This window comes from Phacochoerus africanus, chromosome 15 (assembly GCF_016906955.1).
Source record: "Phacochoerus africanus isolate WHEZ1 chromosome 15, ROS_Pafr_v1, whole genome shotgun sequence".
NCBI lineage: Eukaryota > Metazoa > Chordata > Mammalia > Artiodactyla > Suidae > Phacochoerus > Phacochoerus africanus.
Window position 1 is genome coordinate 26,148,380 of NC_062558.1, and position 25,188 is coordinate 26,173,567.

The 25,188-nt window shown below is 41.5% G+C and overlaps 1 protein-coding gene across 3 annotated transcripts in view; it reads right to left on the reverse strand.

Moving 5' to 3' along the window:
* The window catches only part of GLT1D1 (glycosyltransferase 1 domain containing 1), a 110,169-nt gene that overhangs the window by 58,518 nt on the left and 26,463 nt on the right, over nucleotides 1-25,188 (reverse strand). For 2 of the 3 annotated variants that reach the window (XM_047761164.1, XM_047761162.1), the window contains exons 3-4: nucleotides 23,761-23,866; nucleotides 13,229-13,280 (exon numbers count right to left, since the gene is read on the reverse strand). In XM_047761164.1, coding sequence (XP_047617120.1) covers nucleotides 13,229-13,280; nucleotides 23,761-23,866 — 158 coding nt within the window. Of the gene's footprint in view, nucleotides 1-3,101; nucleotides 3,116-4,078; nucleotides 4,107-13,222; nucleotides 13,281-23,760; nucleotides 23,867-25,188 lie in introns of all 3 variants that reach the window. The other variant, XM_047761163.1, reaches the window with a different exon arrangement.

The following is a 25,188-nucleotide window of genomic DNA, read 5'->3' on the forward strand; positions in this document are numbered from 1 at the left end:
TCTCATACTGAGTAAAATGAGCCAGAAACACAAAGACAAATACCATATGATATCACTTATAACTGGAATCTAATATCCAGCACAAATGAACATCTCAGAAAAGAAAATCATGGACTTGGAGAAAAGACTTGTGGCTGCCTGATGGGAGGGGGAGGGAGTGGGAGGGATCGGGAGCTTGGGCTTATCAGACACAACTTAGAATAGATTTACAAGGAGATCCTGCTGAGTAGCATTGAGAACTCATGTTGCAACAGAACAAAGGGTGGGGAAAAAAATGTAATTGTAATGTATACATGTAAGGATAACTTGATCCCCTTGCTGTACAGTGGGGAAAAAAATATATATATGTATATCCTATGGGATGGTCCAATGCTGAACTTTCACTTAAATAAATAAATAAATAAATAAATAAATAAATAAATAAATAAAATGCCCTTAAAATAGCAAGCCTCCCCCCCCCCAAAAACAAAAGCTTCAAAAATTTCTTCTTTACTAGTTAAAAAAGATGTTAACTTTCGTGGGGGGAAATGGCTGATGGCAACCATTTGGAATTAGAAATTGAAGCTCAGAGCCCTAAAATATTCATTTAGTTTAATTATAATTTCACCGGAAAACTGAAGAAAATTTTATTGGACTACAGCGCAAGCTAAGGGCACCTCTTCTTTAACCAGCCTAACCAGCCATAAGCTGAAAACATTGGCTCAAAAAATATCTATAAAAAGGACATTGAAGCACCGTCAAAAATATACCTGGACGTAAAAAAAAAAAAAAAGCAAAATATATATATATACCTGGATGGCATTTTAACTTTAAAGGTAATATAAGTGTTTGACAAAAATTGATTCAATATAATTCTATACAAATTTGATTCATGAAGGTCAGGCAAAATGGAGTTTAGAGTCTTGCGACTGTTAGCATTAGAACTATGCTATGTAATCAGAAATATATAAACCTCAAATGTTCCTTTCAAGAATATTCCTTTGGGCACAAACCAAACTTAATTCATTAAATGGGTATCTCAACTCTATAAACAGAATAAATTGACTCCGTGTGGAAATGTCTGGATTTATCTGCTCATTTTTACCTATCTCTGAGGATTATTCCTCCCCAAATCTATTGAAATCCTCAAAAATATAAATATCAAGTCCTAGACAGACATTTGAAATGTGTCGTAAGCTGTATGCAAAGATCTTACCCAAGCAAATCAAGAAAATAGAGTCACAGTATAAAAGAAATCTGAACCTGGGTTATTTTTAATCATTTTTAAGAAAAGAGATATGGCAAATACCAATGGGCTTGTATTGATCTCGAAATCATTTTCTATATTAAAATGTTCTAAATACAAATTAGCTTTTGTTGCTCAGGATTTATTGTTGTTTCACTTGCCTTGGCTTAGCATGATTCAAAGTCCTTACATATATCATTCCCCTCGCAAGATGAGCTCGCTGATGCACAAAATGAAAAAGAAGACTGTGTGTGTGTGTGTGTGTGTGTGTGTGTGTGTGTGTGTGTGTGTGTGTATACAGGCAGGATGGGTGGAGAAGGATTCTCCATTTTTTTGTGTGTCTTTTTAGGGCCACACCCACAGCATATGGAGGTTCCCAGGCTAGGGGTCGAATTGGAGCTGCAGCTGCCAGCCTGCACCACAGCCACAGCAATGCCAGAGCCGTCTGCAACCTACAGACCTACGCCACAAATCTCAGCAACGCTGGATCCTTAACCCACTGAGCGAGGCCAGGGATTGAACCCTAGTCCTCATGGGTATTAGTCGGGTTTGTTACCACTGAGCCACAACGGGAACTCCAGGATTCTCCATTTTTAAAGTCTATGAGAACCCATGACAATTCGACCCACTAGCGTATATAAAAAGCCAGTGCTCTGTTGGCTAGACGCCTATAAATATATGTGACTTTGCAACAGACCCAAATGTTCATTTATGCTTTATAATGGAGCAGCAGACAGATGGTAACAACAAAAAGATTTCCCATTCTTTGATTAAGATAACCCCCGACATTAAATTTTCCGCAAGTGGAAACCACAGTAAGTATTATTTTTTTAAATCGATGCACAATTTCACCCTCTACGGGTGGCACAAATACTAACTTTAATTTTGAAATGACAGGACAACATCCAAGGATGGCTTTGTTAAACATCCTTTGAAAATAGTGACAAATCGCTTAAAAGAAATCATGGCCCATAAATATAAAACTCTCAAAGTACGTCACAAAACACAGAGAAATTTGGGAACTTTTCAGAGGACATGGATCTCTTCTTTTCTCCCTTTTCTCTTTCTCCTTAGAAATATGTTTTTAAGCAAGGAAAGAAAATAATGCTCAAAACATAACAAGGCAGGGGGCACAACTGGGCCACTGACTTCCTGCAACTGGATGAGATGGAGATGTTTCAAGACAATGGAAAAAAAAAATCCACAAATGAGATGAATAGGAACTCCAAAAACTGAATTGGGATCTTGTCTATGGGATAGGATGTGGAGCAAGTCCATAAAGATGAAACTAAACAACCAAGCAAACAAAAAAAACCCCTGGGCTAAATCAAGGGATCGCGGGTAACACTTAATCTAATCCAGCGACTCAAGAAACAAATGCCAATGTGAAAATTCCCAGAAAGATTTTTTTAAAGTACAGTTAAATCTATGGAGGGAGTTCCTGCTGTGGTGCAATGGGATCACCGTGGCATCTCTGCAGTGCCAGGACACAAGTTCAATCCCCAGCCCGGCACAGTGTGGCAACTGTGGCTCCGATCTGATCTCCGGGAAGTCCATATGCTGCAGGGTGGCCAAAAAAGATAAATGAACAAACAAAATCTATGGAGCAGACAACATGGAATAATTGCTGATTTTTTTTTTTAATGTCTTTTGTCCTTTTAGGGCCACACTGGCGGCATATGGAGGTTCCCAGGCTAGGGGTCTCTTTGGAGCTGTTGCTGCCAGCCTATGCCAGAGCCACAGCAACGCCAGATCTGAGCCACATCTGCAACCTACACCACAGCTCACAGCAACACTGCATCCTTAACCCACTGAGCAAGGCCAGGGATCGAACCCACAGCCCCATGGTTCCTAGTTGGATTCACTTCTGCTGTGCCATGACAGGAACTCCTGATTGGTGATTCTATTCAAAAGCTTCCTCTGCTTTAATGACTGTATGAACGAGAAGCAGGGCTTCCAAATATTTCCAGAAGTTTGTGCCCCAGGTCATAGGAAAGGGTAACTGAGAATCTGTGTTCTCTGGAATTGATGAGTTTTCCATCCTTTGAGTTCCTGTGAAACGTTTCAATTTCCAGTTATCTCATGGAGGGAAAAAAACGCAAAGCACATTTGCAGTCCTATCAAGAAATGTCTGGGAGTTCTCATCGTGGCTCAGTGGAAACGAAACTGACTAGCATCCATGAGGACACAGGTTCAATCCCTGGCCTCGCTCATTAAGGATCTAGCATTGCTCTGAGCTGTGGTGTAGGTTGCAAATGTGGCTCAGATCCTGCGTTGCTGTGGCTGTGGTGTAGGCAAGCGGCTATAGCTCCAATTCGCCCCTAGCCTAGGAACCTCCATATGCCTTGGGTGCAGCTGTAAAAAAGATAAAAAGTAAAAAAATTAAAAAAAAAAACAAGAAGAAATGTCCTAGGAAAGCCCATCTTACTAAAAGTTATTAAAAATGATTAGCTTCCTAGGATTCGGTCAATCCCTGGAGTTTCTCTTACAGGGGATTTGTGGGGAAGGGCCAGCCTACAGACTAAGGAGTCCAAAGATGAAACAGAGGACCCGTGTGTTGTACAGTTTCCATTACAGAAGCAACTATAATAAAAGATGCAGTCTTGCAACATTGTAAACCCAGTCTACTTCAATAAAAATTAAATAAAGAGGCAGTCTGTGCAGCTCCTACCCCTGTCAACGTGATTTCCGGAGAGGAGCCGAGAGCAAAGGGCCATGCAGGAAGCAGCAGCAGCAATGGTAAGTAATTGAGGGGGACAGTGTACCTCAGCAATTCCTGGGTAGGTAGGTCATTTCAGCATAGAAGAACACTGACACCTGCACTGGCCTTCAGAGCTCACCTGTGCCACCAACCACACGTGACTGCCAATGAAATGTCTTGCTTTCTGCATTTCAGTGTTCGACAGACCTTTGCTGAGTAGATGTACACCATGAAAAGTAAAATTACACATTAGTATTGCCTAACACAACTGCTTCCAGAAAGTTTTTTTTTCTTTTTCTTATCTTTTGATGGCAGCACCTGCAGCATATGGATGTTCCCAGGCTAGGGGTCATTGGAGCTGCAGATGTCAGGCTACCCCACAGCCACAGCAACACTGGATCTGAACATCATCTGGAACCTATGCCGAGGCTGTGGCAATGCAGGATCCTTAATCCAGTGAGCAAGGCCAGGGATTGAACCCATATCCTCACGGAAGCTATATCAGGTTCTTAATCCACTGAGCCACAACAGGAACTCCAGAAAGTTATTTTTCTTTAACACGTGCAAACCCAAGGTAGATCAATGAGGTTTAAAAAGGCAATGACTCCAAAGTTTCCAAGTTTCAATCATCATCATCATCATCATCACTGAAAAGTAACCGGAGTTCCCGCCTTGGCAGAGTGGATTCAGAATCCTACTGCAAGACAAAAAACAAAAAACAAACAAACAAAAAACCCATTGGAGTTCCCGTGGTGGCACAGTGGAAATGAATCTGTCTAGGAACCATGAGGTTGCGGGTTCAATCCCTGGCCTTGCTCAGTGGGTTAAGGATCCAGCGTTGCCATGAGCTGTGGTGTAGGTCGGCAACTACAGCTCCGATTAGACCCCTACCCTGGGAACCTCCATATGCCGCAGGTGCGGCCCTAAAAAGACAAAAGACAAAAAAAAAAATCCTGCTGCAGCGGTTTGAGTTCCTGGGGAGGATACAGGTTCAACCCCCAGCTAGGTGCAAATGCAGTGGGTTAAGGATCCAGTGTTGCTGAAGGTCACAGCTGCAGCTCAGATTCAATCCTTGGACCAGGAACTTCCATATGCTGCAGGTGGGGCCATAAAATAAAAAATATAAAATAAATAAAAGTAACAATACCAGGAAGCTTAGCTTAGCAGTGACCTCAGCAAAGTATACCCATGTACTGTGTTGGTTACCACTGTGCTTTTCCGAACTAGATAAACCATGTCATGCACTATTTATTCAAACCCAAGATTTTTTTTAAAATAGTTCATAAATAAATATTTGAATTTAGAAAAAGTCCCCTTAGCTGAGTGAGTACTTAATAGAAAAAAGCATGTCAACAGTGCAATTAAATTTTGCATAGGCCTGTGGGGTTTTGAACCCAGTGGAGTCAAGTTAAACAATAATCAGTACTTCTGCAGAGAGAAAAGCCTTCAATTAAGATATACATATACCTAATCTGCTTTTAATTATTTTGGTGAAATAGTTACATATTCTGGTAAAAGTCTGGTGAATTTAGAGAAAACACTCTAAATGTGGACTAGAATTAGAAGTGCCCACCTTTGCATTCTGAATGGCTATTACACACTGTAGTAAGAAATTAAAAGTCTTATTTGAATTAGCTTTGGTTTGGTTTTGTTTGCTTGTGACATGTGGAAGTTCCCTGGCCAGGGATCAAATCTATGCCACAGCACTGACCCGAGCTGCAACAGTGATAATACCGGATCCTTAACCCACTGCACTACAAGACAACTCCTAGACCAGTTTTAAATTACTATAATACAATGGAGTTTCCATTGTGACTAAGCCAGTTAAGAACCCATGAGGAGGCAGGTTCAATCCTTGGCCTTGTTTAGTGGAATAAAGATCTGGTGTTGCCGCAAGCTGCAGTGTAGATCAGAGAAGCAGCTCGGATCTAGTGTGGCTGTTGCACTGTATCTCCGATTTGACTGCTAACCTGGGAACTTCCATATGCTGCATAAAATACGTCTAGTGGTATCAATCCATCTGGAGACTGGATTCAACCATGCCGACAATCAATCAAACCATCACTCAATCCTACATAAAAAGCCCAGTAAAAACTTCAGACACTATATGGGAAGCAAATCTGAACACCTGAAACTAACACAACATTATAAGTATATGTGTAACTGTTTTACTTTGCTGTACACCTGAAACTTACTCAACATTGTAAATCACCTCTATTCCAATAAAATTAAAAACCAAACAAAACTTTGGACACTAAGCTTGGATAAGCTTCCCGGGCTGGCAAAACTCTGTGCTCAGATCAGTAACTGGAGGTTAAAGTGATCAAAGTTCGAAAACCAAAGGGTTAAATGTCTTGGTTCCCCCCAGGGAGAGGGCAATGGTGTCTCTACCTTTGGCTAGTTTTAGTCTGTATCCTTTCCTAGTAATAAACCACAACCATGAACATAATAACTCCAAGTTAGTTTTCAGTCCTTCAGGCACATTCTCATACTTGAGGGTGTTTGTGGGGACTCCCAAACTTGCAGTTGGTGTCAGAAGTGGGGGCAGTCTTGGGGACAGTACCCTTACCCTTATCCTTTGCAGACTGGCTAACTCCAGAAGGTGAATTTAAAACATATGTATAGGAATTCCCATCATGGCTCAGAGGAAAAAAACATCCATGAGGATGCAGGTTTGATACCTGGCCTCACTCAGTGTGTTAAGGATCCAGCGTTGCTGTGAGCTGTGGTGTAGGTTGCAGACACAACTCAGATCTGATGTTGCTGTGGCTGTGGTATAGGCTGGCAGCAGCAGCTCGGATTCAATCCCTAGCCTGGTACCCTCCATATGCCATGGGTCTGGGCCTAAAAATATATATATATTTATATGAATATATATACATATACATATATTTTTTAAAAACTGATTTTCCTTGTTCTACTTTTTAAAATGTGGCTACTGGAGTTCCCGTCGTGGCGCAGTGGTTAACGAATCCGACTAGGAACCATGAGGTTGCGGGTTCGGTCCCTGCCCTTGCTCAGTGGGTTAACGATCCGGCGTTGCCGTGAGCTGTGGTGTAGGTTGCAGATGCGGCTCGGATCCCGCATTGCTGTGGCTCTGGCGTAGGCCAGTGGCTACAGCTCCGATTCAACCCCTAGCCTGGGAACCTCCATATGCCGCGGGAGCGGCCCAAGAAATAGCAACAACAACAACAACAACAAAAGACAAAAGACAAAAAAAAATGTGGGTACTAAAAAATTTTAAATTATATCCATGGCTCACCTTTGTAGGTTGCCTTGTATTTCTATTAAAAATACTGGTATCAGGAGCGTCCCTGTGTTTTAATTTTTTTATTTTTATTGTTTTTTATTTTTACTGCTGCAGCTACAACTATTGGAAGTTCCCAGACTAGGGGTCAAATCAGAGCTGCAGCTGAGGTCTACGCCACAGCCACAGCCATGTCAAATCCAAGCCTCACTGCAATCTATGCCACAGCTTGCAGCAATGCTGGATCCTTAACCCACTGACTGAGGCCAAGTATCGAACCCACATCCTCATGAATACTATGTCGTGTTCCTAACCCACTGAGCCACAATAGAAACTCCGTGTGTCTGTTTTTAAATAAATCAAGTTGGAGAAAACACAAGTTTTAAGCCAGCTTTTATGCTCAAAAACTACATAGATTTATCTACATAGATGCTACATGAAATCACAAAAGCAATAAGAAGCAAAGGCCATAAATTTGGGATTATTGGAATTTGATTCTGGTTTGATAATAATTAGGTAAGATTAACTAAACTACTACCTGAGCCAAACCTGCTCATCAAAAATAAAGAATACAGAATTAGAAACAAAAGCTGGCAGTTTGATTTGTTTTGTTTTGTTTTTGGCCACACCCATGGTATGCAGAAGTTCCTGGGCCAGTGATCAAATCCACACCACAGCTGTAACCAGAACCACAATAGTGACAATGGCAGATCCTTAACCCACTGAGCCACCAGGGAACTCCCTTTTATTTTTGTTTTGCTTTGTTTTGTTTGCCGGCAGTTCAATAATGAAGAACAAAACTCAATTACTCAAAAACTGTATCACTGTTCAGAACACTTGATTACAAGCAGTCTGTCCACAAAAATCCATCTCAAAGAACTACATGAATATGGCTGAACAACATCTTTATATTATTTCTACATCATTTTTATCTGCAAAAACTAATCAACTAAAGATATGGAGCTGAATTCATTGAAAAATCATCCACCAAAAAAAAAAAAGTACAAAAAGCTGTATTTAAAAAAAAAAAAAGGTTCACATTCAAATTTAACAACTAAGCCTCACCGCTCTGAACTATAAAAATAAATTCATCCTTTCTTTTATGAGCTTTTATTACAGTGCCTCTGACATCATCATCCCAGATCAACGAATTTTTGCTGACTTCTCTAGTTTTTTCTCCAAATGCCTTGTTATCAAATTTGGAAAACAATCTTTCTTGCAAACAAGGATGGCAAGTCCAGGGTTAGGGTAGATGTGGTGTGACTGGCCTCCTGGGTGACAGGTAAGTGGTCCATGTAACCCTGAGATGGAAGATGACCCTTCCTGCAGGATATTACTAGGCAGTATCACATTGTTGTCAAGCCCACCCAGAACATAACAGGTGTACACATCATGCAGCTTTCTTATCTTAGGACACAAGGGCAGCCCTAAAAAAGAAAAAAAAAATCTTTTTTTGGCCTTTTAGGACTGAACCTGCAGCATATGGAAGTTCCCAGGCTAGGGGTTGAATCAGAGCTGCAGCTGCTGGCCTATACCACAGCCACAGCAATGCTGGATGTGAGCCATGTCTGCGACCTATACCACAGCTCACAGCAACTCGGGATCCTTAATCCACCGAGCAAGGCCAAGGATGGAATCCACATCCTCAGGGTAGTAGTCAGGTTCATAACTCGCTGATCTACAATGAGGATTCCTACACAACATCTTCTTAATCCATTCCTCTGTCACTGGACATTAGGATAGGTTGTATCCATGTCTTGGCTATTGTGAATAGTGCTGCTATGGACATAAGGGGGTATGTATCTTTTTGAATTATAGTTTTGTCCAGATATATGCCCAGACTGGAACTGCTGGATCATATGGTGGTTCCTGTGATTCTTCAAAAATATTCCAGAAAAAAAGAAAAAGTGTGTGTATGTATTTAAGAATGGGGGGTGCAAAGTGAGAATAGATTAAATACAGACAGAAAAATGATTTTTTTTCAAGAGTGTGTGTATGTAGGAGGGGAGGTGAGAGTAGATTAAATATGGATTGAAGCATGGTTAGGCAGGTAATGGGCACACAGGAAGGAATTCACCTTACTATTCTTCCTACTTTTGTATATACTTGGACATTTCTGTAATAAAAAGTTCTAGGAGTTCCCTCTGAGGCATAATGGCATTGATAGCATAATAGGTTAAAGATCAGGTACTGTCGCAGCTGCAGCACAGGTCAGAACTGTGGCTTGGATCTGACCCTGGTCTGGGAACTCCATATGCCTCAGGGCAGCCAAAAAAAAAAAAAAGAAAAGAAAAGTTCTAAAGAAGGATGCATTCCTGGCAACATCAATTGGAAAAAATGTGAGGCGGTGTGATAGCCTCTGGGGATACAGGAGTGAACCACAGTTTGGCCCTGTCCTCAAAGAACTCACAGCCACATGGGGAGAAAAGTGAAGGAAAGGATGTAAGAAGAGGAAGGTGTAGATACATATGACCGGGTCACTTTGCTGGACAGCAGGAATTGGCACAACATTGTAAATCAACTAGACTATAATTTCTCAAATTTTTTAAAAATTAGAAAGAAAACGGAGAAGTTAGGGAAAGAGGGAAATCATGGAGGCGAAACATGCATCAATAGGTAGAAGCCTTCTTTTATCTGGCTTAGCAGAAGGTGAACTCTCGTATTTGCTTCTCCCTTCAATCTGTCTGCCTATGTTGTTCTGGCTGAAGTGTATAAAGTCCTGCCTCTTGCTGATACCATTAGAAAAGAGAAGAGTATTTTAATAGCAGCCTTTTTCAGATCATTATAGGTATTAGTCTTGGATATGACACCAAAATAAATGCTAATTTTTTAAAGGTTAACTGCAATATGGAAACTGAAATTTTATCACACCCTAACAGATTCAAATCCAGGGGCCTACCTTACACTTTAATGGATCTTTACCTATGCATGATTCTGTAATGCCATGTATTAGTCACATGAAAAAACTGGTTCACTGAGTGATACAGATCTTCCAAATGTCAAACTATTTCATTATATAGCAACCCCCACCTCTGGAAAAAAATCACATTTGTTAACACGACCACTGATCTCATCAGGAAAGTTTCTAAGGGGAAGCTGCCAACCTCCTGGTGGCTTACAACATTCTAATTTTTGCCTGAAAAGTCAAACATTATCATTGGCAATAAATACTGCCTGTTGTTTTTCTTGAAGAGACTGGCTCAATTCACTCATTTTTAAGAAAATGACTGCCAAATGCCCAAGTCTGAATCACTGTAGTGTGTCTACCAGTCTTTCACGTAAAAAAATCATTTTAAGAAGTGGCTGGCTGAGTTGGCACCTCCAATGCTCAGCAACGTCCCCTTGTTCCAGACAACCCCCACCCTGCATTCTGATGCAACAGAAAGAGCATACACATACTTCCTGCTTCATCACAGGGAACGTTAAAAAAAAAAAAAACTTCACATAACCAAAGGTTAATATTTGATAGAATTTATAATTTTATAATAATATATATCATATAATTATATATTGTAATGATTATTACAATAACAATCAGTAATGGAAAAGAGTCTGAAAAAGAATATATAGAGATATGTATAGTTGAATCATTTTGCTATATACCTGAAATTAACACAACATTGTCAATAAACCACACTTCAATTTAAAAAAACCCATGAGGCGTTCCCTTGTGGCACAGGGTTAAAAATCCAGTGCTGTCACTGTAGTGGCGAGGGTCATAACTTTGGCATGGGTTCGACCCCTGCCCTGAACTTCAACATGCAGAGGGCATGGCAAAAAATTAAATTTAAAAAATTGTTTTAAATGTATTCACAGGTTAATATTTGATAAAATTAATAATTTTCTAATACTAGAATATAATAATATAACAATTACATATTAAAATAAAAGCCTTCAATGGAAAGAATCTGAAAAAGAATACATACTCATATGTACAATTGAACAACTTTGCGATACACCTGAAACTAACACAACGCTGTAAATCAACCAGACCTCAATAAAAAAAAAATTCAAATTCCTTTTTTTTTTGCTTTTTTTAGGGCCACACCTGCAGCATATGGAGGTTCTCAGGCTAGGCGTCTAATCAGAGTTACAGCTGCGGGCTTACGCTACAGCCACAGCAACCTGGGATCAGAGCCGCATCTGGGACCTACACCACAGCTCACGGCAATGCCAGATCCTTAACCCACTGAGTGAGGCCAGGGATCGAATCCACAACCTCGTGGTTCCTAGGCCAATTCATTTCTGCTGTGCCATGACAGGAACTCCAAAGGTTAATTCTTAATAAAATTAATAATTTTGTAATATTATAATAATGTAATGCAATTATTCATCATCATCATAAAAACTTGTAACAGAAAAGAATCTGAAAAAGAATATAGTATATGAATAACTGAATCACTTTGCTGTACACTTGAAATTAACACATTGTAAGTTAAATAGATGTCAATGTAAAAAACCCATGTATTCCAAGGTAAATATTTGATAAAATTAATAATGTTTTTGCTTCATCAAGGACATCCTTAAGTGAAGCTGGCTCTTTTTTTCTTATGACAAGTAGATGGCAGTAAATAATAGATGGCTCCTAGCGCAGAGGGGGGGTTCTTCCTGCCTTCATGAGGTTGAAGGCATCGCTGTTTCCCTCACCACGGCTCTTCACATGGTGAAAGAGACCTTGGCCTTTAACAACATCTTTAAGAATCTCAGCATTATCACCAGAATAGATTTGACTTTGTAGAGATCCTAAAAGAGCCCTGGGACAGCCCTGGCCTTTGAGAACCACTGGTGTACATAACTGCCTTAAGGCAGATGGACCATCAAACTGATACAAACATGAAACCAGGAGCCAAGAAGCTTGCTGTTTTTTCATTCATTAAATTGCACTGAGAAAAAAATCCACCCTCAACTCCGCCTGGGGCGTTTGATGTGGAAAATAAAAAGAGGCACACCCTGGCCACAGTGAATCTTCACGCTCACAGGCACATGGTACTCCGGGGTTTGGTAAACGTCCACCAGTCCCACACAAGACTGTGTTTGTCCTTGTCCCATTGCAGCTGATTGCAAATGTTACAGTTTCCAAACTGAAAGCCTATATATGAAGAATGTGCAGAGCCTGTAAACTCCCACCTATAGGAATAATGCCTATAGACGACAAAGGCATAAGTGCTATGCACAGCAGTGAGCCGGCAATGCTGATTGCGCAGGCTCCTTGCAGGGCTCAACACTGGAGAAAATAGCCCAGGGCCTATGGTCCGCCAGAGGAAAGCAACCTTTGGGTTGGCTTTTTCCTTATTCTTTTTTTTCTTTTTTTTGGCTTATTAGGGCCGCACCCACGGCGCATGGAGGTTCCCAGGCTAGGGGTCAAATTGGAGCTATAGCTGCCAGCCATAGCAATGCGGGATCCGAGCCACTGCTTCAAGACCTACACCACAGCTCACAGCAACACTGGATCCTTAACCCACTGAACAAGGCCAGGGATTGAATCGCAACCTCATGGTTCCTAGTCGGATTCGTTTCTGCTGCGCCATGACGGGAACTCCCAGGGCTGGCTTTTTCTTTAGTTTTACAGACACTGGCTCTGCCATGCCTCTACAGAACTCCCCATGGAGGACTCAGGCTCCTGCCAGCTCATTTCCCCTGGCCCCAATTCGTAATGAATTTTAAAAAGTCAATAAGTGCATTAACTTGTGAAGCTACAAAGCCCTCTACTTATTTAAGCTCTTCAAATAGTTCAATCTAGGAAACTACCGGGGCCACCAAAGGGATTGCTACTCTCGAAGTGTACGAGGTTGCTGCAACATTTATAGTGTCGTCTGTAAATCATCCAATAGCAGCACATAAAAGGAAAAGACACAAAGCATTAAAAGATGTGGCTATTGGGCTATTTTTGCTCTTCAGTAAGAACATCAAAAAGAAAATCACTAAAGGCTGAAGAGTACACAATAAAAAAACATCAATATCTGGGAAACGTAATACACCATTGTGGCCACAAGGGGCAGTGTCGATGTGAACTTTCTGTTCTCAATCCAGACCATAACGCAAAATGAACACATACCCACTGCGTTTGTGCCATTTCCTTCATGGACTCCGTGAAAGCAACAGCAAATCTAGTAACATGAGCAAAAATAATGAAAACAATTAGGGCAGAATTCAGTGAACATCACCGTGAAACAACTCTTTGGAACAAATTGTGAGAGACAGGTAAAGTAGCTAAATTTACAGTGCAATCAATCTGTGTTAGTTGTGGTCATTGGTCATGAGATTTCATCCCCATTCACATCCCCCCCAAAGTAAAATTGTGTATGCAGGATATAAACCGGTGAAGCTCACAACTTCCTATTTTTCTTGCTCTTCCCATGGAAGGTAAAAGAAGCCCAGATAAACCTGAAAACAAGATGTGAGACAGAACCAAGGAACTTAATATTAAAGGGCAGGCAGTCTTGTCTTTTGGTTTCACCAAAGGACAACTAAACTATATTATTAGAGATTTACTGAATGTTTGTGGCTAAGGAATGTTAACATCCCCATTCACTGAGAAGCAGCTGTTTCCAGAAGCGGGGCCAGGTACACATGGAATGAACCAGGAACATCGTAGGGGGCCAGAAAGGAAGAAAGTGCTCAAAAATGGCAAGTGCTTGAAGAAAGGATATGGGAGTCAACTCAAATCATCTCCAGTGGGAGTTCCCTGGTGGCTGGGGAGGTGTCATTACTACTGTGGCTCAGGTCACTGCTGTGGCATGGCTTCGATGCCTTGCCCAGGAATTTCCACATGCTGAGGGGCTGCCTCCCCCCAAAAAAATCTCCAATGGCCACCACTGGGATGATTTGGGCACCAAAAATAAATCATAGGGGTGATGGGTGGCCCATAGGGTGAAATAAAATAAATAACCATGAGTCCATGTTGATGCAAATAAATAATGGAAGTAAATGGGATCAGACAGAAGGAAGATAGCTCTTCCTTATAGTCATAGGAGTGGAAATACAAAATCCCCATCACACAAACAGTGCAGTAAAAATTGTAAAATTCCTGTCATGGTTTTAGTGGGTTAAGAACACAGCATGGTGTCCATGAGGATTCGGGTTCAATCCCTGGGCTCACTCGGTGAGTTAAGGATTCAGCATTGCTGCAGGCTGTGGCATAGGTCACAGATGTGGCTCAGCAGCTCCGATTTGACCCTGAGCCCAGGAACTTCCTTATGCCTCAAGCCCAGGCATAAAAAGAAAGAAAAAAAAAAATGTTGCAGAAAAGAACCATCAACAGGTGATTCCTCCCCACTGGTGTGACCTAGAAAGGGGAGTTCATGTTCCCTGGTCTCTGTCTTCTCCAAGACTTCCCTTTCTGCCCCCCCATCTCCAAACCATCCGCTAATCACAAACATAGCCAAGAAACCCTACCCCTGGGGTATAAAATAAACATGGGGGAGGAGGAACAGACCACATCAGACCTTCTATCTGAGTCCAGGGGGGCTCAGACTACTGGCATGACACTCTCCATGCCCCTAAACACTGGCAAGAAACACAAATGGACTGTATTCTGAAGGCATCAACTTTAGTCCAAGAAATGAGGATGTGAAAAGAAAGAAAAAGCAACTAAATATCCACTGCAAGGAGAGGGCAGAAACCCGTCTTTGTGGGAAATGGCAAAAATGAGAAATGGAAGAATCAAACAAATAACACCACACATATCAACTCCCAGCCACAGTTCCGGGTCCCTAGTTCATTTAACACCTGATAAACACCTGCTATTGTGATTTTCTACTAGTACTATCACCACTCACTACCAGGACTTCTGCAAGACGTTAGGGCACCCCATGTGGCCAGTGAAAAAACTATTTGACAGCCTAAAACTTTCAAAAACAACAAAATTGAACAAGAAATTATCATACCAAGTGAAGTCAGACAGAGAAAGACAAATAAAACATCACTTATATGTGGAATCCAAAATATGACACAAATGAACCTATCTACCAAACAGAAACAGACTCACAGACGTAGAGAATAGAGTTGTAGTTGTCGGGGCGGGGGGGGGGGGGGTGGAGAATGGATTGGGAGACTGGGGTTAGCAGATACAAACTGGATAAACAACAAAGTCCTACTACTGCATAGCTCAGAGAACACTATTCATGTCCTATGATAAACCATGATGGAAAAGAATATTTTTAAAAAACAACATACACACACACATCACACACACGTAACTAAATCACTTTGCTGTACAGAAGAAATTAACACAACAGTGTAGCAGTTCCCACCGTGGCGAAGCGGAAACGAATCCAACTAGTACCCATGAAGATTCTAGTTCATCCCTGACCTCACTCAGATGGTTGGGATCCAGCATTGCCCTGAGCTGTGCTGTAGGTCACAGATGCAGCTCAGATCCCACATTGCTATGGCTGTGGTGTAGACTGACAACGGCAGCTCCGATTTGATCCCTAGCCTGGGAACTTCCATATGCCACACCTGTGGCCCTAAAAAGCAAAAAACAAAACAAACAAACAAAAACCCATCGCTACAGCACTGGTTTAAGATGACAGGGAAGGAGGAGAGCCTTGAAAAGGTTTTCATCAAAGGTTCAGGGGGTGAACCTGAGTTAACTTTGGCACACACATCATTTATTCCAGAGCCACCGAGGTTGTTCTTGTGGCTCCTCCCTAGAGAAACAGTGGCCTTGCCTTTACACCCACCTAACAGGTCACATTTTAAGGATTCCCAGCCTAAAGATCCTGCGAAAATAGGGACATTTAAAATAACACATTCCTGGAGTTCCCGCTGTGGCTCAGTGGGTTACAAACCCAATTAGTACCCATGAGGACGAGGGTTCGATCCCTGGTCCCACTCAGTGGGTTAAAGATCTGGCATTGCTGCAAGCTGCGGTGTAGGCTGCAGATGCAGCTCGGCTTTGGGATGGCTACAGCTATAGTGAAGGCCAGCAGCTGCAGCTATGATCAGACTCCTAGCCTGGGAACTTCCATATGCCATGTGTGCAAACCTAAAAAGATAAATAAATAAATGAACAAAATAACATATTTTTTTTTCTTTTTGGCTGAAAGTTCTGTGAGCCAGGAATCCAACCCAAGCCACAGAATCGACCTGAGCTGATACAGTGACAAAGCCAGATTCTTTTTTTTTTGTCTTTTTTTTGCTATTTCTTGGGCCGCTCCCGCGGCATATGGAGGTTCCCAGGCTAGGGGTTTAATCGGAGCCGTAGCCACCAGCCTACGCCAGAGCCACAGCAACGCAGGATCTGAGCCGAGTCTGCAACCTACACCACAGCTCACGGCAACGCCAGATCGTTAACCCACTGAGCAAGGGCAGGGACCGAACCTGCAACCTCATGGTTCCTAGTCAGATTCGTTAACCACTGCGCCACGATGGGAACTCCTTTTTTTTTTTTTTTTTTTTTTGTCTTTTTGCCATTTCTAGGACTGCTCCCACGGCATGTGGAGGTTCCCAGGCTAGGGGTCGAATTGGAGCTATAGCTGCTGGCCTACACCAGAGCCATAGCAAAGCGGGATCCAAGCCACGTCTGCAACCTACACCACAGCTCACGGCAACACCGGATCCTTAACCCACTGAGCGAGGCCAGAGATCGAACCCACAACCTCATGGTTCCTAGTCGGATTCGTTAACCACTGAGCCACGATGGGAACTCCCAAAGCCAGATTCTTAACCTACTGAGCCACAAGGGAACCCCATAAATAACCCATTTCTCTGGACAGCGAAATCCTACTGTATAGCACAGGAACTATATCTAATCTGGGATAAACCATAATGAAAAGGAATATTAAAAAGAATGTATAGGAGTTCCCCACTGGCCTAGTGAGTTAAGCCTTGGTGTTGTCACTGCTGTGACACAGGTTTGATCCCTGGCCTTGGATCTTCCATATGCCACAAGCATGGCCAAAAAAAAAAGGAATGTATGTATGCGTATAACTAAGTCACTTTTCCATACAGCACAAATTAGTACAACGTTGTAAATTAACTATACTTTAATAAAAAAAAATAATAAAAAATAACGGGCTTTCCCGCTGTGGCTCAGTGGTTAACAAACCTGACTAGCATCCATGAGGACTCGGGTTCGATCCCTGGCCTCGCTCGGTGGGTTAAGGATCTGGTGTTGCGGTGAGCTGTGGTGGAGGTCACAGATGTGGCTCAGATCCCAGGGTGCTGTGGCTGTGTAGCTCCCATTAGGCCCCTAGCCTGAGAACCTTCATTTGCCGCAAGTGCGGCCCTAAAAAAAAGAGAATTAACCTTTGAATTTTTTTTTTTTATTGAGGTCTAGTTGATTTACAATGTTGTGTTAGTTTCTCGGATCTCACATTGCTGAGGCTGTGGTGTAGGCCGGCAGCTGCAGATCCAATTGGACCCCTAGCCTGGGGACCTCCATATGCCCAAGTACAGCCCTAAAAAGACAAAAGACAAAAAAAAAGAAAAAGAAAAAAAATGTGCTAAACAAAAAAATAAATAAAATAACACATTTCTTAGGAAAAAAATATAAAACTAACACTTTTGCACTGCACTTGAATATTGCCATTTCAAAACTCCTTACTTGACATAAAATTCTGTTTGTCAAAAACACCTTTAGTGGAGTTCCAGTCATGGCTCAGCAGTTAACAAATCTGACTAGGATCCATGAAGACGCAGGTTCGATTTCTGGCCTTGCTCAGTGGTTTAAGGATCTGGCATTGCCCTGAGCTGTGGTATAGGTCACAGATGTGGCTCAGATCCTGCATTGCTATGGCTGTGGCATAGGCCAGCAGCTATGGCTCTGATTCAACCCCTAGCCTGGGAACCTCCATATGCGGCCCTAAAAAGAAAAAAAAAAAAAAAAAAACCTTTAATAACACTACAGCTCAAAAACCATACGAAATTACCAACATTCAACTGTTTCTGACCTGCGAAACAGTAATTTCACAAGGTTTAACCTATCACGCACTACAGATGTCATAATTGGGAAAGTATTTGTGATGCAATTCATTTCATACAAACCCTCTTTTGTTCATTTGCTTGGCAATGCTAAGTTTTTCTAATATACACCTAGGTGAACATCTTCAATAAACTATTTCCACAAATTTCAAGTACTCCTTATTTAATTATGATATTCGTAATTACCAAATACTTACTATAACATTCACAAGCCAAAAATCAGATGGCAAAATAAGTTTGCATACTATACCATAAAGGAAAAAAACGTTTTAAATACTAAAAAAGTTGCAAAACACACCTTATAGGTAAAATATAACTATTTAAAATCTTTTGATTAAAAATGAAACTCTCATTCTAAAGCTAAACAAGTTCAATGCCTTGTTTTAGAAAAGTGTGCTATAGTGGGTTGGACAAGGAATCGATGATTCATGCAACTTTCTTGCCCAATAACTTCACTCAATAAGCCCCCAAATAAAAATCAATGTGTGTTTTAATAACAACGAAAAGAATAATGCTAATGATAATATCATAAAATGAATTCATTCAATATTGTTTCTCCCAAGTAGAATTATTTTCTTTCTATAAGACAGTGTATTACAAACTGCAGGAATCTAAAGGTAATAAATGTTTAGGGTGAAAGAACAACAAGGAGAAAACCTGTAATGATATATCACCTTTCAAGGTGTGCCTACACTGTTACAATACCTTTATTTATTGTAAAACACACAGACACACACAGTGTACTCCTGATTTTTAAAAGATGGCATTGCCACACTTATATCTATCTAGGAAGTTTTCAGGAAGAAGCAGCGTCCTGAAAGGCAATGCCCACCTGATGGTAACCCTAGTGCTAAGGAGCAAGATTTAAGGCTCGGGTCGCTTCTGGAGCATAGGTTCCACCCCTGGCCCTGGAACTTCCGAGTGCCATGGGTGTACAAAAAAACAAACAAAGACAAAACAAACTGCCCTCTCAAATTGTTATCAGTAGGCTCTCTGCTGCGCAGGAGAGCTCTAGGACCTATTCCTCTTTATGCATAAACTTTGTGCCTTTTGACTGTGCCATCTCCCCTCTGCACCCCCGCCCCTGTCATTCTGCTCTTGCTTCTGTGAGTTGGACTGTTTCAGCCCCCACAGATCAGTGGAATCACACTGTCTTTGTCCTTCAGTGTCTGGCTTGTTTGCCCTGAGCATAAATGTGCCCCAGGCGCATCCCCATAGTTGCACATGGCAGGATTTCCTCTTTTTTTTTTTTTTTTTTGTCTTTTTGTCCTTTCTGGGGCCCCACCCACAGCACGTGGAGGTTCCCAGGCTAGGGGTCTAATTGGAGCAACACCTGCCGGCCTACATCACAGCCACAGCAATGCAGGATCTGAGCTGCATCTTCGACCTATACCACAGCTCACGGCAACACCGGATCCTTAACCCACTGAGCAAAGCCAGGGATAGAACCCGAAATCTCATGGTTCCTAGTCAGATTCGTTAACCACAGAGCCATGATGGGAACTCCTCCTCCTTTTTTATTTTTAAGTTTTATTGAAGTACAGTTGAGTTACCATGTTGTGATCATTTCTGCCGTACAGCAAAGTGATTCAGTGATACATACACACACATCCATTCTTCTTCAGATTCTTTTCCCATATAGGTTAGCACAGCATGCTAAGTAGAGCTCCCTGTGCTATATAGCAAGCAATTCCCTGTTGGTCAATCATTCCACGTATAATGGCATGCATATGCCAGTCCCAAACCCCTAGTCCATCCCTCTCCCCACCATCTGTTCCCTTCGATAACCATAAGTTTTTTTTTTTATTACAGCATAGTCGATTTATGATGTTGGGCCAATTTCTGCTGTACAGCAAAGTGACCCAGTCATACACACACACATATATATGTATATATATATATATATATATGTGCATTCTTTTTGTAAATCATTTTTTATCATGGTTTATCCCAGGAGACTGGATATAGTTCCCTGTGTTATACAGAAGGACTCTGTTTTTATCCATTCTAAATGGAATAGTTTACATCTACTAACCCCAAATTCCCAGTTCATTCCACTCCCTTCTCCCTCCCCCTTGGCACCCATGGGTCTGTTCTCTATGTCTGTGAGTCTGTTTCTGTTTTGTAGATAGGTTCACTTGTGCCATATTTTCGATTCCACACAGAAGTGATGTCATATGGTAGTGGTCTTTCGCTTTCTGACTTGATTCACTTAGTATGAGAATCTCTAGTTGCATCCATGCAAATGGCATTATTTCATTCTTTTTTTAATGACTAATACTCCATTGTATACATGTACCACATCTTTATCCACTGTCTGTCGATGGCCATTATGTTGTTTCCATGTCTTGGCTATTGTGAATAGTGCTGCTATGAACATACAGGTGCATATATTTTTTTGAATTGTAGTTTTGTCCAGATATATGCCCAGGAGTGGGATTGCTGGATCATATGGTAGTTCTACGGATTTCATTAGCTCTTTTTTTCACAATTTTTATATGAACATAGAGAATTTGTATGCTGCTATTATTATGTTAATTATTACCACTGTAATTGTTACATAGAGAAAATAGGGTGATTTTTTTTCCTCCACCAAGCCTTCCTGTTCACTAAATAATGTTGCGCAAATGTTATCATTTTCTAAGTATGCCTCAACGTGAAAAAGGTTGGCAAGTATAGCTATGGGTTCTCAACGGGGAGGCAATAACTACCCCCATCCCGAGCACTAGAAATATGGAAGGCGTGTTCAATTTTTGCAGTACCTGGACAGGTGCTGCTGATGGGTAAGGTCCGGAGTCAGGCATATGCAGGGCAGTCCCCCAACAATGCCCATAGAGACCCTCTTGAGAAACCCACGTAGTGGCCCCTCTCACAGTGGTTTCTGTATAGCTCAGAAGTTTGTAATGTCAGGAGTTCTCATTGTGGCACAGTGGAAATGAATCCGACTAGTATCTATGAGGATGCGGATTTGATCCCTGGTCTTGCTCAAGAGGTTAAAGATCCGATGTTGCTGTGGCTGTGGCATAGGCCTGCAGCTGCAGCTCTGATATGACCCTTAGCTTGGGAACATCCATATGCTGCAGGTAAGGCCTTAAAAGAAAAAAAAAAAAAAAGAAAAGATGGAGTTCCTTCGTGGCACAGCAGAAACAAATCCGACTAGGAACCATGAGGTTGCCATTTGATCCCTGGCCTCACTCAGTGGGTTAAGGATCCGGGGTTGCCATGAGCTGTAGTGTAGGTAGCAGACGCGGCTCTGATCTGGCATTGCTGTAGCTCTGGTGTAGGCTGGCAGCTGTAGCTCTGATTAGACCCCTAGCCTGGGAACCTCCATATGCCGTGGGTGCAGCCCTAAAAAAGAAAAACAAAAGAGATTCTATTTGACACAACTAGTAATATGGAAATTACAAAAGCAAAAAATCTCAAAATTTGGTAAAGGCAAATATACAGTAAAGACAGTGAATCAGCCATGTATAAAGCTAGTTGGAAGGTGAAAAGACAAAATCTGGCAAAAATCATCCATATCCTACAATAAGCAGTTTAGGGATGCATGAAACCAAAAGATGGAAAATACAATGCCAGGAGTTCCCATTGTGGCTCAGTGGATTAAGGACCCCACATAGTCTCCCGATAAGGATGCGGGTTTGATCCTCACTCAGGTTAAGGATTTAGCATTGCCACAAGCTGCAGTGAAGGTCGCAGGTACGACTCGAATCTGGCATTGCTGTGGCTATAGCATAAGCTGGACTGGACCCATAGCCTGGGAACTTCCATATGTCGCAGGTACAACTGTAAATAAATAAATAAATAGATAGATAGATAAAATATAATGTCAAAGACAGTAAAAGTGGCAGGCAGGGAGTAAAAAGATAGGGCAATGGAAAAGGTGTTTGCACTTAAGAGATCCGCAAGTTAAAATAATCAAAGAGACAGACTGCTCTATACAGCACAAGGAGTAAAGAACTCCAGTATCTTTGTATGATGACATATGGTAACTTGACTTATTGTGGTGATCATTTTGAAATGTATAGAAATACCAAACCACTATGTTGTGTAACAGGAACTAACATGGTTTGATGTTGAATTATACTTCAAAACCAAACAAACAAACTCATAGAAAAAGATCAGGGGAGTTCCCAACGTGGGCCAGTGGTTAATGAGCCCAGCTAGCATCCATGAGGACGTGGGTTTGATCCCTGGCCTCACTCAGTGGGCTAAGGATTCAGTGCTGCCAAGAGCTGTGGTGTAGGTCGCAGACACAGCTTGGATCCCTCGTTCCTGTGGCTCTGGCACAGGCCGGCAGCTAGAGCTCCGATTGGACCCCTGGCCTAGGAACCTCCATATGGCTCAGGTGTGGCCCTAAAGAGACCCCCCCCCAAAAAAAAAGAAAGAAAAAGATCAAAGATTAGGGAGGGGGAGGGGGTGGGCCGGACGTGGAGTCAAGGGTTAATAGATCAAATTATTGCATTTAGAATGGATAAGCAATGAGGTTCTACTGTATAGCACAGGGAACTATATCCAGTCTTTTGGGATAGAACATGATGGAAGATAATATGAAAAAAGAATGTGTTTATATGTGTAGAAAAAGCAAAAAGACAAAAAAAATTTAAAAAAATAAAAATAAAATAAAATAGAAAAAGAAATCAGATTTGTGGTTAACACAGGCAGGGAGTGGGGAGGGGGGAAATGCCTGAAGGTGGTCAAAAGGTACAAACTTCCAGTTATTAAATAAACAGTACTAGGGATCTAATGTACAACATGATCCATATAAGGAACAATGATGTACATTAATACATGAAAGTCAAAAGTCAAAATCCTAAGAGTTCTCATCACAAGGAAAAACATTTTTTGTTTATTTCTTTAAAAGTTTATACGAGGAGTTCCCGTCGTGGCTCTGTGGTTAATGAATCCGACTAGGAACCATGAGGTTGTGGGTTCCATCCCTGCCCTTGCTCAGTGGGTTAAGGATCCGGCGTTGCCGTGAGCTGTGGTGTAGGTCGCAGATGCGACTCGGATCCTGCGTTGCTGTGGCTCTGGTGTAGGCCAGTGGCTACAGCTCCGATTGGACCCCTAGCCTGGGGACCTCCATATGCCGCAGGAGCGGCCCAAGAAATGGCAGGAAGACAAATAAATAAATAAATAAATAAAAGTTTATATGAGAAGATGGATGTTCAGTAAACTTACTGTGATAATCACTTCCTGCCATATGTAAGTCAAATCATTATGCTACACACCTTAAAGGTATACAGTGCTGCATGTCAATTATAGCTCAATAAAACTGGAAAAATAAAAACATTCTACTTGGGCAAACCTGGTGCAAAGCTGACCCTGATTTGTGTGCTAATAAAGCTTGAGTTTATCCATCTTATCTCTTGGCAAGAATTCTGTCTCTTCTACCAGGCAGAACATTCTGGGAATGTCCACCCAACATTAACTAGAGTCAAAGACCTATTCATGTGCACTTGTTTACAAGGACTACTCATGGCAAAATAAAAATGTGCCAAATGAAAGAAAAAAAATGAAACGAAATCAAAGAATGAAATTGGCTTTATAGAGGAAGACATAAATCTCCCAAACTATTGGTTTCCCCTGTCTCTTTGTTGAAATGAATTTCATCCAAAAGGGTTAAATGCTTAACTCCTATGAAATTCTCTTAAGGATTACCTGGCTTCTTCAAGGACTTTTCCCATCACTTTGTTTTTTTCTCCGTGGTTAACATCTTCATTTAAATCAGTTCCACCAAAGATGATTCCAAAAGGAATTCCATGACCTGCAAAATCAGAATAATTAACAAAGTCAAGTTTAACTTCGGAATCAGCCCTCCCTAACTGCCACAAAGCAATGATAGCCGAAGTTCCCAGAATATATGGAGCATGTTTTGTTGTTTGCTTAATTTTATCTAACTCTCCTGAACAGACATGGGGTTAATCACATTACACAGGACTTTTTTTTTTTTTTGGCCGTGCCCAAAGCATGTGGAAATTCCCAGGCCAGGAATCAAGCCCTTGCCACAGCAGTGACATCAGGTCCTTAACCCACTGAGCCACCAGGGAACTCCAGGCAGGGCTATTTTCAATCAATTTGCTTTAAATTTTTCCTTTTTTTTTTTTCAGCTACACCCACAGCACATGGAAGTTCCAGGGCTAGGGATTAAATCCAAGCTGGAGCTGTGACCTATGCTACAGTCACAGCAATGCTGGATCCTTAACCCACTGTATGGGGCCAGGGATCAAACCAGCCCCTCCAAAGAGACAATCCAGATCATCAACCCACTCACTATGCCATGGCGGACACTCAAAATTTTTCTTTTTCAATTTAACCATTTTTTAATTTGAAATATAGTTGATTTACAATATTGTGCTAGTTCTAGGTATACAGCAAAATGATTCATATATACATATATATACATATATAAAACACACACACATATATATAAATCTATTTCTTTGCGATTCTTTTCCATTATAGGTTATTACAAGATATTGAATACAGTTCCCTATGCTAGACAGTAGGTCTTTAATGGTGATCTATTTTATATATAGCAGCATGTATCTATTACTCCAAAACTTCTAATTTATCTCCCATCCCATGCCAGCCACAATCTATTAAAGCCAAGCTTATCGTTCCAGGAAAATGGGTTAATCTGGAACTACTGGTGTTTATGACAGAAAAAGAGGGCTTCGAAGTTTGATCTTAATAACAGGCACCATGTGGGCGAGAAACAAAGAGAAAGAGGAAGAGATTACATCTCCAAGGAATGTGCACTACAACAGCAATGATAAATCATGGAGCCCACAAATATATGGGAACCAAAAATATCTGAGATACTGCACGTTGCAAGTGCATGTCAAGAGCATGTGTCAAGAGCATGTTTATTCTGAGTGAAGGCCGCTGTGCTGATGGAAGGTACACTCCCTGGCTTGGTCATTTCACGAGGCACCGAGCGTTCACGGATCAAATTAAGCCACATGCTCATCACACAGGGCTCCCCAGAAGGACCTGCAAAAGTCAACTAAAAATTTCAAAAGAGGAGTTAGCATCGTGGTGTAGTGGTTAATGAACCGGACTTGTATCCATGAGGATGTGGGTTCA